General features: G+C 41.4%; 1 protein-coding gene across 2 annotated transcripts in view; it reads left to right on the top strand.

Moving 5' to 3' along the window:
• Positions 1-6132, top strand: part of frzb (frizzled related protein) — a 43656-nt gene extending 37524 nt beyond the window's left edge. For both annotated transcript variants that reach the window (XM_062963343.1, XM_062963348.1), the window contains one exon: positions 4168-6132. In XM_062963343.1, the coding sequence (XP_062819413.1) occupies positions 4168-4278 (111 nt within the window). In that variant the 3' untranslated portion in view covers positions 4279-6132. The remainder of the gene's footprint in view (positions 1-4167) is intronic.
• Positions 6133-12205: the final 6073 nt, after the last annotated feature.

Here is a 12205-nt window from a genome sequence, read left to right as displayed (position 1 = left end):
GAGCGAAGGAGGATCGATGCTTTTGAACTCTGGTGCTGGAGGAAAATTCTGTGAGTGCCTTGGACCGCAAGAAGATCCAACCAGTCCATCCTCCAGGAAATAATGACCGACTGCTCACTGGAGGGAAGGATATTAGAGGCAAAGATGAAGTACTTTGACCACATCATGAGAAGACAGGAAAGCTTGGAGAAGATAGTGATGCTGGGGAAATTGGAAGGAAAAAGGAAGAGAGGCCGACCAAAGGCAAGATGGATGGATGGTATCCTTGAAGTGACTGGATTGGCCTTGACTGAGCTGAGAGTGGCCACACCAGACAGGGAGCTCTGGCTTGGACTGGTCCATGAGGTCACAGAGTCAAATGAATAAACACACACACAAGCTATTTCATTAGTCCGGTCACTAAATCTATCCCATCAATAAATGTGTTTTGTTTTTGTTTTTTACTCAGAAGAAGGCCATACTGAATGCCATAACATTTCACCCCATGTAATCTCAGATATTGTTCAAGAGCACATTGAAATAATTCACTGAGAAAATTTGGTTCTCCTACTTTTGTACTGCATTAAATGGTTAATGTAGATGGAGCCTTAGGCATATTGGGCTGTGGATGGCAGATTGCATGTGCTCCGTCAGCTCTTCAGCTGGAAGTCCTTCTCACTTGTGCTTCTGTAAGGTTTGCTGCTACTCTAATATAGGCTGGATCTACACTGCCCTATATCCCAGGATCTGATTCCAGATTATTTGCTTTGAACTGGATTGTATGAGTCTACACTGCCAAATAACCTGGAATAACCAGATAATCTGAGAACAGATCCTGGGATATATGGCAGGTACAATGTAGCAATTCAACACCAACAAAAAGTGTACTTTCCACTTTAAAAGAAGGTGTACTCCTTGTTTTCAAACAAGGATGTGGGACAACAGGTCCATGGGCCACGTTTCTGCTTTGGTAATCCACAGAGGTTGTACGAACTGCCAACAATGCCCCAATACCCAATATCCAGCAATGGACAAAAGTCCACTTTAGGGTTTTAAAAACACATATATACGTCTGGGTTTTTCAGGATGCTTATCTGAACGGAATTAATAAGAACAACAATAATAATGCGTCTATATGTGTCTTCAAGTTGCCTGTTGACTTAAGATGACCCCATGAATTTTTTGGGTTTGTCTTGGGCAAGGAATCCTCAGAGATGTGTTGTCGAAGGCTTTCATGGCCGGAATCACAGGATTGTTGTGTGTTTTCCGGGCTGTATGGCCATGTTCTCTCCTGACGTTTCGCCCACATCTATGGCAGGTATCCTCAGAGGTTGTGAGGTATAAACCTAGAAAAAAAACTTGCTGCTTTCTAGGGAATCCCAAGCTGGCAATTCTGCCTGCTTCTTTTTTATGGCACTCATCTGCTGATTCTATATGTACCAGTTTCCCCCTTCCTCCATTAGTCATAACATATCCCAATCCCAAAAAAATGTTTTCTTGGTGTCTTGGTTTTTAGTTCTGTTCCTGGGATTATTCGGGGCTCTGATTCAGAAAATTGCATTGGATAGACAGCATCAGCTCTAGTTTGTTATATATTGCTATTATGGTTTTGTGTGGGCAAGCAGATGGCGCCTGGTAGATAGCATATATACTGTCTTTCAAAAACTAAAGCTGATGGGGGGAAAACTGGTGCCGTTTTTGGAATCACCAGGTCAAATATACCCAGAAACAGGATTAACATTTGAGGTACCGAAATGTGTGTTGGCCAGTGTAATCACTCTTAGCTCCAGCTGCCTTAGTGTCCTCTGTACAAGTAAATACAAGCATCAGTCCAGTGGTGCAAGCTAATACAAAAATTATGCTCAGAACAAGGGTTTTCATTGTGGAGCATGGGGGAGAGGAGGATTTAGGCAACTCCCACAGTGCCTGCTCCGAAAATTTGGTGTCATTTCCTCGGAACCTGTGCTTATTTTATACCCAGTGTTTTCCCAAGGTATGGATTACATATAACAGTATGTAAAATGATGGATGCAGATTGGTGTGTGAACAGCATTGTAAACATATGGAGGCAGGGCCTGGGGCCTGCCAGCAGAAGCCACTGCCCCCTCCCCTCATTTTATATGCCTTGTTTCTCTGCAGAAACAAAGTATTGAATTGGGTACTAAATGAGAGGGTGTACCTCCAGATTGGCATACTTGCCTTGTCTTGGCCACAGAATCTTGAGCTGCAGTTTGGCTTCATTCTTGGACTGCTCTCCTACCCAGCTGTTACATTCATATCATTTGACTGCTTTTTCCAGTCTGTTTTTTCTCTCAAAAAAAGTCAGATTGACAGGTGGCTTCATTTAAGCTTTATTTTAAAAAGAAATAACTCTAAATGGGTCATTATGTTGTTATTAGCTGGTTGATTTACAGTGTTGATATGATCCCTAAAGTGCCTTGGGATGACATGGGAGAGGCACGCTGTCAAGGAAAAGAACAAGAGTTGAAAATATGTGTGGAAGTGTGTGAGTGAATGGAGCCTATTCACTCGTGTTTCTAAAAACACTTCTGGGTCTAATCGTCTAAAGGTCGGTGGGTGTGTAGAAATCAGTCTCGTGTTTTGACCAGAACTGAAACTAGCTTTAAATAGGAATATGCATATAATTAAAACTAAGTTAACACCTTTACAACATAAATTGCAGACTCCCGGAACGGAACACTGGAGTTTTAAAATAGTGGTCAAACTTATCTTCTTAAAAGCAGCACTTCCTTCATTGCAATCTAAAAAATAATGCAGAAACATTCAGCACAATTTCCCTCCATTTTGCCCTGTTAGCTTTTTAGGCTATGAAGACAGCCTTGGTCCCAACCATTGAGATAAACAATTCATTAAATTTGCTTTATAAATGTACAATATAATGATTGTGGTGGTCATTGTTGTTATTGTTATTGTTGAACAAAAAAAAATGAACATTTATTATATATTATACAGTAGTTGTCATCACAAACCAGCATAACCAGACAAACTGAATCCTATCAAGAATTTCTTGTTACTACCATTATTTCCATGTACAACTGGTATGTACATTTACCAATCCTGAATGCTCTGGTGTTCTGTTTGGCAGGAGCTGGGCATGCTTCCAAACAAAAACTCTGCTTATTTTTGGGGATGTCTTATTTTCGGGGAAACAGGGTAGCACTGCCAGAACTCTTACCAAGCTGCACAAACCAAACATACAAAATACCCCCCACATACATTATATAGTTTAAAGTAGTATGCCAGCAGTTTGCCTAGATAGTAATGGACAAATAAACCAAGTGATTTCCCTTGACTTCAATATAATTTGCTCAATCATCTGAAAGCATCTGATCTTGGTAGCTAAGCAGGGTCAGCATCAAGAAATACCAGAGGAAGGAACAGCAACACCATCACTGAGTTTTATTTGCCTAAGAAAGCCGAGATAATTAATGGGATTGTCATCAGTCAAAAAGGCAGCTTGTGGGCACCTATGCACGCAACTAAAATTTTAGGAGCCACAGTGGCACAGTAGGTTAAACCAGGCATGAGCAAACTAAGGCCTACTCATTTTTTCTGTCCTCTTGGCCCACCACGTCCTTATGCCAAAAATGATGGGCGAGGAATGCAACAGCAACTGAGAGCCCTCTGGAGCACTCTCAGCCACTGCATGTCTCTACCTCACAGGTGCGGCTGGTGGGGACGAGGAACAGAGCCTTCTTGGTGGTGGCCCCAAGCTGTAGAATTCCCTCCTGAGTGAGATCAGGTTGGCCCTCTCCATTCTGACCTTTAGAAGACAGCTAAAGAGCTGGCCGTGGAACCAGTTGTTTGGCCCATCATAGGAATGATTAAAGTGAAAGTTGAATGTGCAATGACCCAAGACTGTTTATGGACAACGGCTATGTCTTTGTGTGATATATGATATTTTATGTGAGGTGTTTAATAATGTTCAATGTTTTATTAGGGGAGGATCAACTTTGATGTTTTATTGTGTTTTCATTGAGGACATTGAAATGTTGCCAATACTGTGAACTGCCCTGAGTCCCCTTCGGAGTTGAGAAGGGAGGTATATAAATACCACATACAAACAAACAACTTCATTTTGTTTCTGTTTCTGGAAAGAAGTACTTTTGAAATTGTCCTGGTATTAAATTGATTCTTTTTTCTTTTCTTTTTTAAAAAATCACCCAGCGCTGGGATCAGAAACTCCGTCATCCCGGTAAAGGCAGAAATGAACCTGGACAAAGTGATTCAGCTCCAAAATCTGGCCGGACCACCAATCCACGACAAAGGCGCAATTAGACAAATGATGGCATGTGTCGGGAAAAGGAAAGAAACCAAGTAAAATATTCCACAGACTTGTGTAAATTAAAGACTTGCCTTGATGGAGCAGCAAAGAAGAAATTGCACTATTGCGTGTTGCGTTGTATTGTTTACTATGAGATCCGGTTGTAGCCAATATTAGTCTTATTTCCCTTGTGTTTTTCTGGCCCTTTGATATCTGCAGGAGTAGAAGCACTCAGAAAAAAACAATATGTTATGTCCACAGATGTTTGTAGATCACATCTATCTATCTGTTGGTTGGTGGGCTTGTTTATTCGCATACAAGATAGGGTCAGCTGATGCCATGGTAATGGTTTCTTGAGAGTTACTCCATTCCAAAAATCTATGCACCCTTTGAGCAAACAGATCTCTGGCCCATGCAAAATGCCCCATTAGGAGTGACATTATCTATGCATAGACAGGAAGGCAGGTATATAAATAACTTATGTGCAAGGTAAAAGATTTGCGAAATTAGTAGCTACATAGGGGCAAATTAACTTATTGCCTCCCTAAATTACAATCAGCCCAAGAATAATATAAAGCCATTTTTGCTCTTCCAACCCAAATATAATGTTTGGAAAGCCATCCTTGTTGACAGTATTTCAGTGGTCTACACATATGCGTTCCAATGTCAATCTTCCGTAGTTCGCTGGCATACAATCTGGGAATCCGATGCATGATTCAGATTTAGGAACTGCAGGGAAGACAGGCAAGGATATGCTCTTCCTTTACCCCACAATATAGTCTACATTTGGGGTTTTGGAAAACAATCTGAATTGCTTCTTTGTTGTCGCAAAGCTCAGGCTCAAGTGTGCTTTCAGAATTTTTTCCCCTATCTAAAAAATGCTATGCCTAATATATGTACAAATTAACAAATACAGTGCAGAGGATTTAACAGTGGCGGGAAATAAACATTTTGCAATCTACCAAGGCTATTTCAAAAATGAGGGAAAGGAGTCTACGGGTGTAACCGTTTCTGCATTTTGTCATTAAAATGTGCAGGATGGAGATTTTGTTGCCCTCAAAGTGCACTCTCCCCTCCCTCCCTCCTGACGGCCCTGCACCCTCCATTAAAACCCTTGTTGGCAGTATGGAAAAAGGATTATACAAAGAGATTATACCAAGAGCTCAGTGCCTATCGGAGTGGGCCTGTTAAATGTCGATTCCTCCTCAATAAACCACTTGTATTAAATTCTAGCTTTAAAACATTAACCATGGCAAATACCGCACAGAGGCCTTGCTTCTGAATGCCTTAATCCTTGTGGGAAAGGTCGTATCGAATTGTCAAGTCTCGCCAGAAGTTATGTTGTACTTGCTCTCTGATAGCATGTTCCCTTCCCTGCTTCTTTTGTTGTGATTGTGGAGTCGGAGGAGGAGGAGACAGTCTTCACCCCGGCCTCCTTCTTGGCATGGGCCTGCACTTTGTCATTTCATCGGTGTCACTCGGATTGTGTTTCAGTGCCTCCATTCAACCGCAGGGCTTGATGGTCAGTACTGGGGGACGTAGAATGAAAAAACTGCCCGCCGCCGCTTAAAAAGTTACAGCCATACTCTATGCAACGTGCCTCACAAAAAGGAACTGCAACAGTAAACAGAGACTTTATCCTGAAGAATTTTGTTTCTGCAACAAATGTACATTTTATAGTTGATGATATGTATTTCTATTCAGAATATGCCAGCAGGTCATCTCGGTACTCACGGAACAGTACCATTACTTGGAAACTGTAATTCTGCCTTCTTCCTTTTTATAAAAAAGTACAGAAATATCAGTAGAATACTGAATTAAAAATAAAGCAACTATTTTAGCAGAAAATAAAACATTTATATTATGAAGTGCTTCAGAATTCTTACTAATGAATATGATGCATTCCATGAAACAGTTACAGGTTTCAGATCGATGTTGCTATTAACTGCCATCAATTTTGATTTAAGTTGAACCTGATTTAAGTTGAACCTATGAATAAGAGACTTCCAAGTCACAGCTGTGTCTGTCCATCTGGATTGTCGCCCACTTCTTCTTTACTGCCTTTCTATCTTTCCAAGCATAATTGTCTTTTCTAGTGATTCATGTCTTCCCATGGTATGTTCAAAGTCAAACAGTCACACTTTAGCCATTTTGGCTTCTATGGAGAGTTCAGGCTAGATTTGCTTTAAGGTAAAGGTAAAGGTTTCCCCCTGACATGAAGTCTAGTCATTTCTGACTCTGGGGGTTGGTGCTCATCTCCATTTCTAAGCTGAAGAGCCGGAGTTGTCCGTAGACACCTCCAAAGTCAGGTGGCTGGCATGACTACATGGAACGCCCTTACTTTCCCACCAAAATGGTACCTATTGATCTACTAACATTTGCATGTATTCGAACTGCTAGGCTGGAAGAAGCTGGGGTTAACAGTGGGAGTTCATCCCACTCCCTGGATTTGAACCGCCAATCTTTTAGTCAGCAAGTTCAGCAGCTCAGCAGTTTAACCTGCTGCGCAATCGGGGGCTCCATAGGTAAGGATAAAGGTAAAGGTTTTCTTCTGACATGAAGTCTAGTCATGTCTGACTTTGAGGGTTGGTGCTCATCTCCATTTCTAAGATGAAGAGCCGGCATTGTCCATAGACACCTCCAAGGTCATGTGGCTGGCATGACTGGATGGCGCGCCATTACCTTCCTGCCAGAGCGATACCTATTCATCTACTCACATTTGCATGCTTTTAAACTGCTAGGTTGACAGAAGTTGGGGCTTACAATGGGAACTCACCCCTCCAAATTCGAACCACCGACCTTTTGGCCAGCAAGTTCAGCAGCTCAGCAGTTTAACCAATAGTTTTGCTTTAATACCCACTTATTTGTCTTTCAAGTAGTCCACAATATGTGTAGAACTCTTTTCTAGCACCACACTTCCAATTAATTTATTTTCTTCCTATGCACATTCTTCTCTGTCCAACTTGCACAGTCACCTACATAGAAATTGGAAATACAGTGGCATGGCAAGCCTAACTAGTATTCAGTTACAGTAGAGTCTCACTTATCCAACGTTCTGGATTATCCAACACATTTTTGTAGTTAATGTTTTCAATACATCGTGATATTTTGGTGCTAAATTCGTAAATACAGTAATTACTACATAGCATTACTGCGTATTGAACTACTTTTTCTGTCAAATTTGTTATATAACATGATTTTTTTTGCTTAATTTGTAAAATCATAACCTAATTTGATGTTTAATAGGCTTTTCCTTAATCCCTCCTTATTATCCAACATATTCGCTTATCCAACGTTCTGCCAGCCCGTCTATGTTGGATAAGTGAGACTCTACTGTATATATCTTTGCACTTCATGCTCATACAGTGCCTGCATAGCTGCTCTTCCAAGCCCCATCCTTCCTCTGATTTCTTGTCTGCAGTCTCTATTCTGAGTGATGGCTGAGCCAAGAGATGGAAAACCATTTATTTCCATGTCTCCATTCTGTACTTAAAAATTATGTACAGAAACTTGATGCTTGATTCAAAACAGTGACACAATTTGATCATCAAAAAAGTCTTCCTTAAATGTGTGCTGTCTCTCTAACCAACACACCTCTACCAGCGAGCAGTTTGCTTTTGCCTGAATCTGCTAGGAAAAAAACAAGACTGTTAGCACTTGGATTGCACCAATTGAATTAAGCCAGGATGAAGGGTGAAAGCGGGAGAAGTGACAAACAGATATGTTTTTTAAAAATTGGAGTGGCGAAGAATTAATTGGAATTGTTCCAAATCAGGAGACTGGGGAAATTGGGTGAGGGAATCACTTTGGAAAAGAACAGAGGTTGATCTTTTGGGAACACTTGTATTTCTTGTGTATGCCAGTGTTTGCCAAGCATCATTTGAGGAAAGACCACTGCTGCATCAGTAGGTCTGGCTGTGGTTCCAAGGGAAGGCAAAATTCAGCTGTTAATCCCCATTAGAACAGACCTGTTCAATTAGAACTCGAGCCCCATCTACATCAGCCATTTAATGAAGTTTCAAACCAGTATTGAAGAATGTGGTTTTAGTGGAACCAGTTTGAAGCTAGCTCTGAACTGCAATAAATGATCAGTGTAGATGGGGCTTCAATCACATGGAGGTCCTTAAGCAGGGGGACAGTGGGGGAATCTGCTGGGCAGTGGGGGAAATGGGTGTTAATAATAAACAATATAATTCAACTTTATTTATATCCCACCACCATCTCCCAGAGGGACTCGGAACGGCTCACAAAACACTCAAGGTGTGACACAAAATGCAAAATTCAACATGTGCAAAATAAAACATAGGCAATAAACAGTCAACACAACATCATAAATGCATATACGAGGGTTATCCAGAAAGTTCATTACATTTTGGAATTAAAAATAAAGTATAGGAGAAAACATTTACCATATTCAGTTGAAAGCCAGACCCAAATACTAGTTCTCACCATAGTCCCCATTGAAATCTAGGCAGTTATCATAGCGATAAAAGTGTTTGAAAAGTCCTCCCCCCCCCCAACATTCCCGCCTGGCTTGTGTCCTGAACCAGGCTGGCTTCCCTTCCCTCAGCTGTCAAGTGCTGCGCTCAGCTTTCCACTGATCGCTCTTTTGTTTTGCAAAGGCTTGCAAGGAAGGTTTTTTGGGACAGGAAAGGTGCGCTTCTTGCAAAACCTTAGACGAGCACCTTCCTTGCAAGCATCTGAAAAACAAAAGAGCGATCCAGGAAGATCCGTGTGGAAAGCTGAGCGCAGCACTTGACAGCTGAGGGAAGGGAAGCCAGCCTGGTTCAGGACACAAGCCAGGCGGAAATATTGGGGGGGGGGGGGAGGACTTTTCAAACACTTTTATCGCTATGATAACTGCCTAGATTTCAATGGGGACTATGGTGAGAACTAGTATTTGGGTCTGGCTTTCAACTGAATATGGTAAATGTTTTCTCCTATACTTTATTTTTAATTCCAAAACGTAATAAACTTTCTGGATAGCCCTCGTAAATTAAGTGCCCCACATCACCTGCATCACCGTCTTCCCCATCACACAAGGGAAAGTTTTGCCTGGCTTCCCCCAGGCTGTCCCTGGCTTACCTAATGTGAACACAGGGAGCCACACATGTTCTTAGGGCTCCATCCTATGATGCTGCCAGGACAGAGCCCTACTGAAAGTAGCTCTATGTCATATTATGGATTGATGATGATAAATGGAAGCTCTTACGTGTGCCCACAATCCAGAGTCACCTGCAGAACAATAACGTGCCACTCAGGTTTGCAGAACAAAAATACATGAACTTTACTAATTCCAAGAGGTCAAAAAACAGTAGTATTTACAATGGTCTCTGATTGCTTACAGAAGTCCACAGTCATAAACAATCCTTTCTGAGTCCACAAATCTGCTTCAGAGAAAAATACAGTCCTGGTTCTTCACCCTCTTTTCTCAGCAGCAAACAGGCCTCAAAAATAGCAAGGCCTCTCTGAGTAATAATAATAATAAAACTTTATTTATACCCCACCACCATCTCCCCGTGGGGACTCAGGGCAGCTCACAATGTTACAAAAGTAACAGCGCAAATACATTAACAATATACACAGTTTAAAACACAAGAAGATGATAAAACAGAAGTTAAAGGTTTATACAACAGTAATAATATCAAACAACCACCAATGCCATTCAGTCAACTTCAAAGGTGGGGGGGACTATAGCAGCAATATAAGATAAAATCATTAGATTAAAATACCCCGATGAAAGGAACCTAATAACATTCAGAATAGATGCTGGTGCTCTCTCCACCAGCAGTACTCGGTCAGCACTGAAAAACCTGTCCAAACTGGTTCTGCAGCAGCAGAACAGAAACAGTATCAAGTCATTCCCCATGTTTTTGCAAGCTCAGTCAATCGGCTTCATGCACTTCATTTTTAAGTTAACACACACAGCACAGTGCCTTTGCAAACCATGACATGTTATGTGACGGGCTCGATCCTGGCAGCATCGAAGAACGGGTCAAATGCTCCATGTGATGAGGTCGTAAGTCTCAACCAAGTTCCTATTGATTAAGGGCCCTTCCAGACAGGCCCTATAATAATAATAATAATAATAATAATAATAATAATAATAATAATAATAATAATAATAAAAAACAACTTTATTTATATACCGCCCTATCTCCCGGATGGGACTCAGGGCGGTTTACAGTCATAAAAGCAACACAACATTACATAATAACATAACACACATTATTAAACAAGGTAAAATAGTACAATTATAACGATAAATCACACTTACATGACCAGATCAAGGGGGCTGGAACCATAAACCCAATATATTAAAATGTATCATTTTAGGATAGGGAAATCTTGTGCAATGTATTCAGGCTCAGAAATCGGCGGTAGTCCAATATAATTACTCAAAAACCTGCCGACACCACCAGGTTTTACGGACTCATGTAATCCAATTTAAAGCAGAAAACCTGGGATCAGATCCCGGGATATGGTGCCTGTCTGGAACGTCCCGTAGTGAGTGTGTTTGACTTGGGACTGAAAGTTGGAATTAGGCATGTGGTAGCACATTTGCCCTGAGGATTTTATCGTATCTGCTATTTTATCATGTTTGTGCTATTGTTCCATTTGCTACTCTCAGTTCAGGGTTTCTTTCAGACATGTGTATTCTATACCACAGACAGGTATAACAGTACATTTCTCATACAAGGACCGCCCTCCCAGGTCCCTCAATGCTGCTTAAAACTAGTGTGGCTTTAAAAAATAATAATAAAGAAAACATTGTTACTGAATCACAAACAAAGACAGATGGGTTTAATCAGCTGACAAGAATGCATGTGACAGCCAACTTGGACCTTGCATATATAAATTGTGGGGAAAAGTTCTGTTATTGTGTCCGTACAGCAAACACACAGGGACATGTGTGATTGGGTGCAGTGGGATGTACAGGAAGGCTGATTGAAACCATACCTTTCCACATCTGGTTACGATTATTTCAGGGAGCAAATGTACAACTGCAATCCCAGTGGATAATTAGCAGGATGTTGCTTTCACATAAAATAGGTGGAATTTCCTATTATTGTGTATCCCCGCGGATAAAATGACATGAGGGCTAAACACTTTACAGTTATTGTCCTAAAGTGTGCCCTTATCAGAGAAAGAGAGGAACAAGATGGTCCTTTAGCTTCAGGTTTCCAAGTGTTAAGACATGCACTCCCTCCGCAAATTCTACTTAGACCATTTGTGCTGGACGTTTTGGGGTAGGAAACAGAGAGAAAACTGGATAGGAGAGTTCAGATTTTATGTGCAGTAAAATTGTAGCAAAGGTGTTTTCAGAGCTAACTTTAGGCTATATTTATTTATCAAGTCAGAAGTAAATCGAAGGTACCGTTGTAATGTATTTGAAAAGACAAACAAAGTTAAAAACTTGGCATTATACTAAATGTCCTTTGACCAGTAGCTGACCATTTGGAGTGCCTCTGGTGCTGCAATAAGAAGGTCCTCCATTGTGCATGCAGCAGGGCTCAGACTGCATTGTAATAGGTGGTCTGTGGTGTGCTCTTCTCCACACTCGCATGTCGTGGACTCCACTTTGTGGCCCCATTTCTTAAGGTTGGCTCTGCATCTCGTGGTGCCCAAGCGCAGTCTGTTCAGCACCTTCTAAGTTGCCCAGTCTTAAGTGTGCTCAGGAGGGAGTCTATTTGGTATTAACCACGGATTCGAGTTCCGGGTTTAAGCCTGCCACTTTTGGACTCTTGCTTGCTGAGGTGTTCCTGTGAGTATCTCTGTAGATCTTAGAAAACTATTCCTTGATTTAAGGTGTTGGCATGCTGGCTGATATCCGAACAGGGGATGGGCCGAAGATGTCAGTGCCTTGGTCCTTTTATTGCTGGCTGCTACTTCCCAGCGGATGTCAGGTGGTACAATGCCAGCTAAGAAGTATAATTTCTC

The sequence above is a fragment of the Anolis carolinensis genome, chromosome 1 (genome assembly GCF_035594765.1).
Source record: "Anolis carolinensis isolate JA03-04 chromosome 1, rAnoCar3.1.pri, whole genome shotgun sequence".
NCBI classification, from domain to species: Eukaryota; Metazoa; Chordata; class Lepidosauria; order Squamata; family Dactyloidae; genus Anolis; species Anolis carolinensis.
Note: the sequence above shows the minus strand (reverse complement) of the source record. Positions and strands in the feature narration are given on the sequence as shown.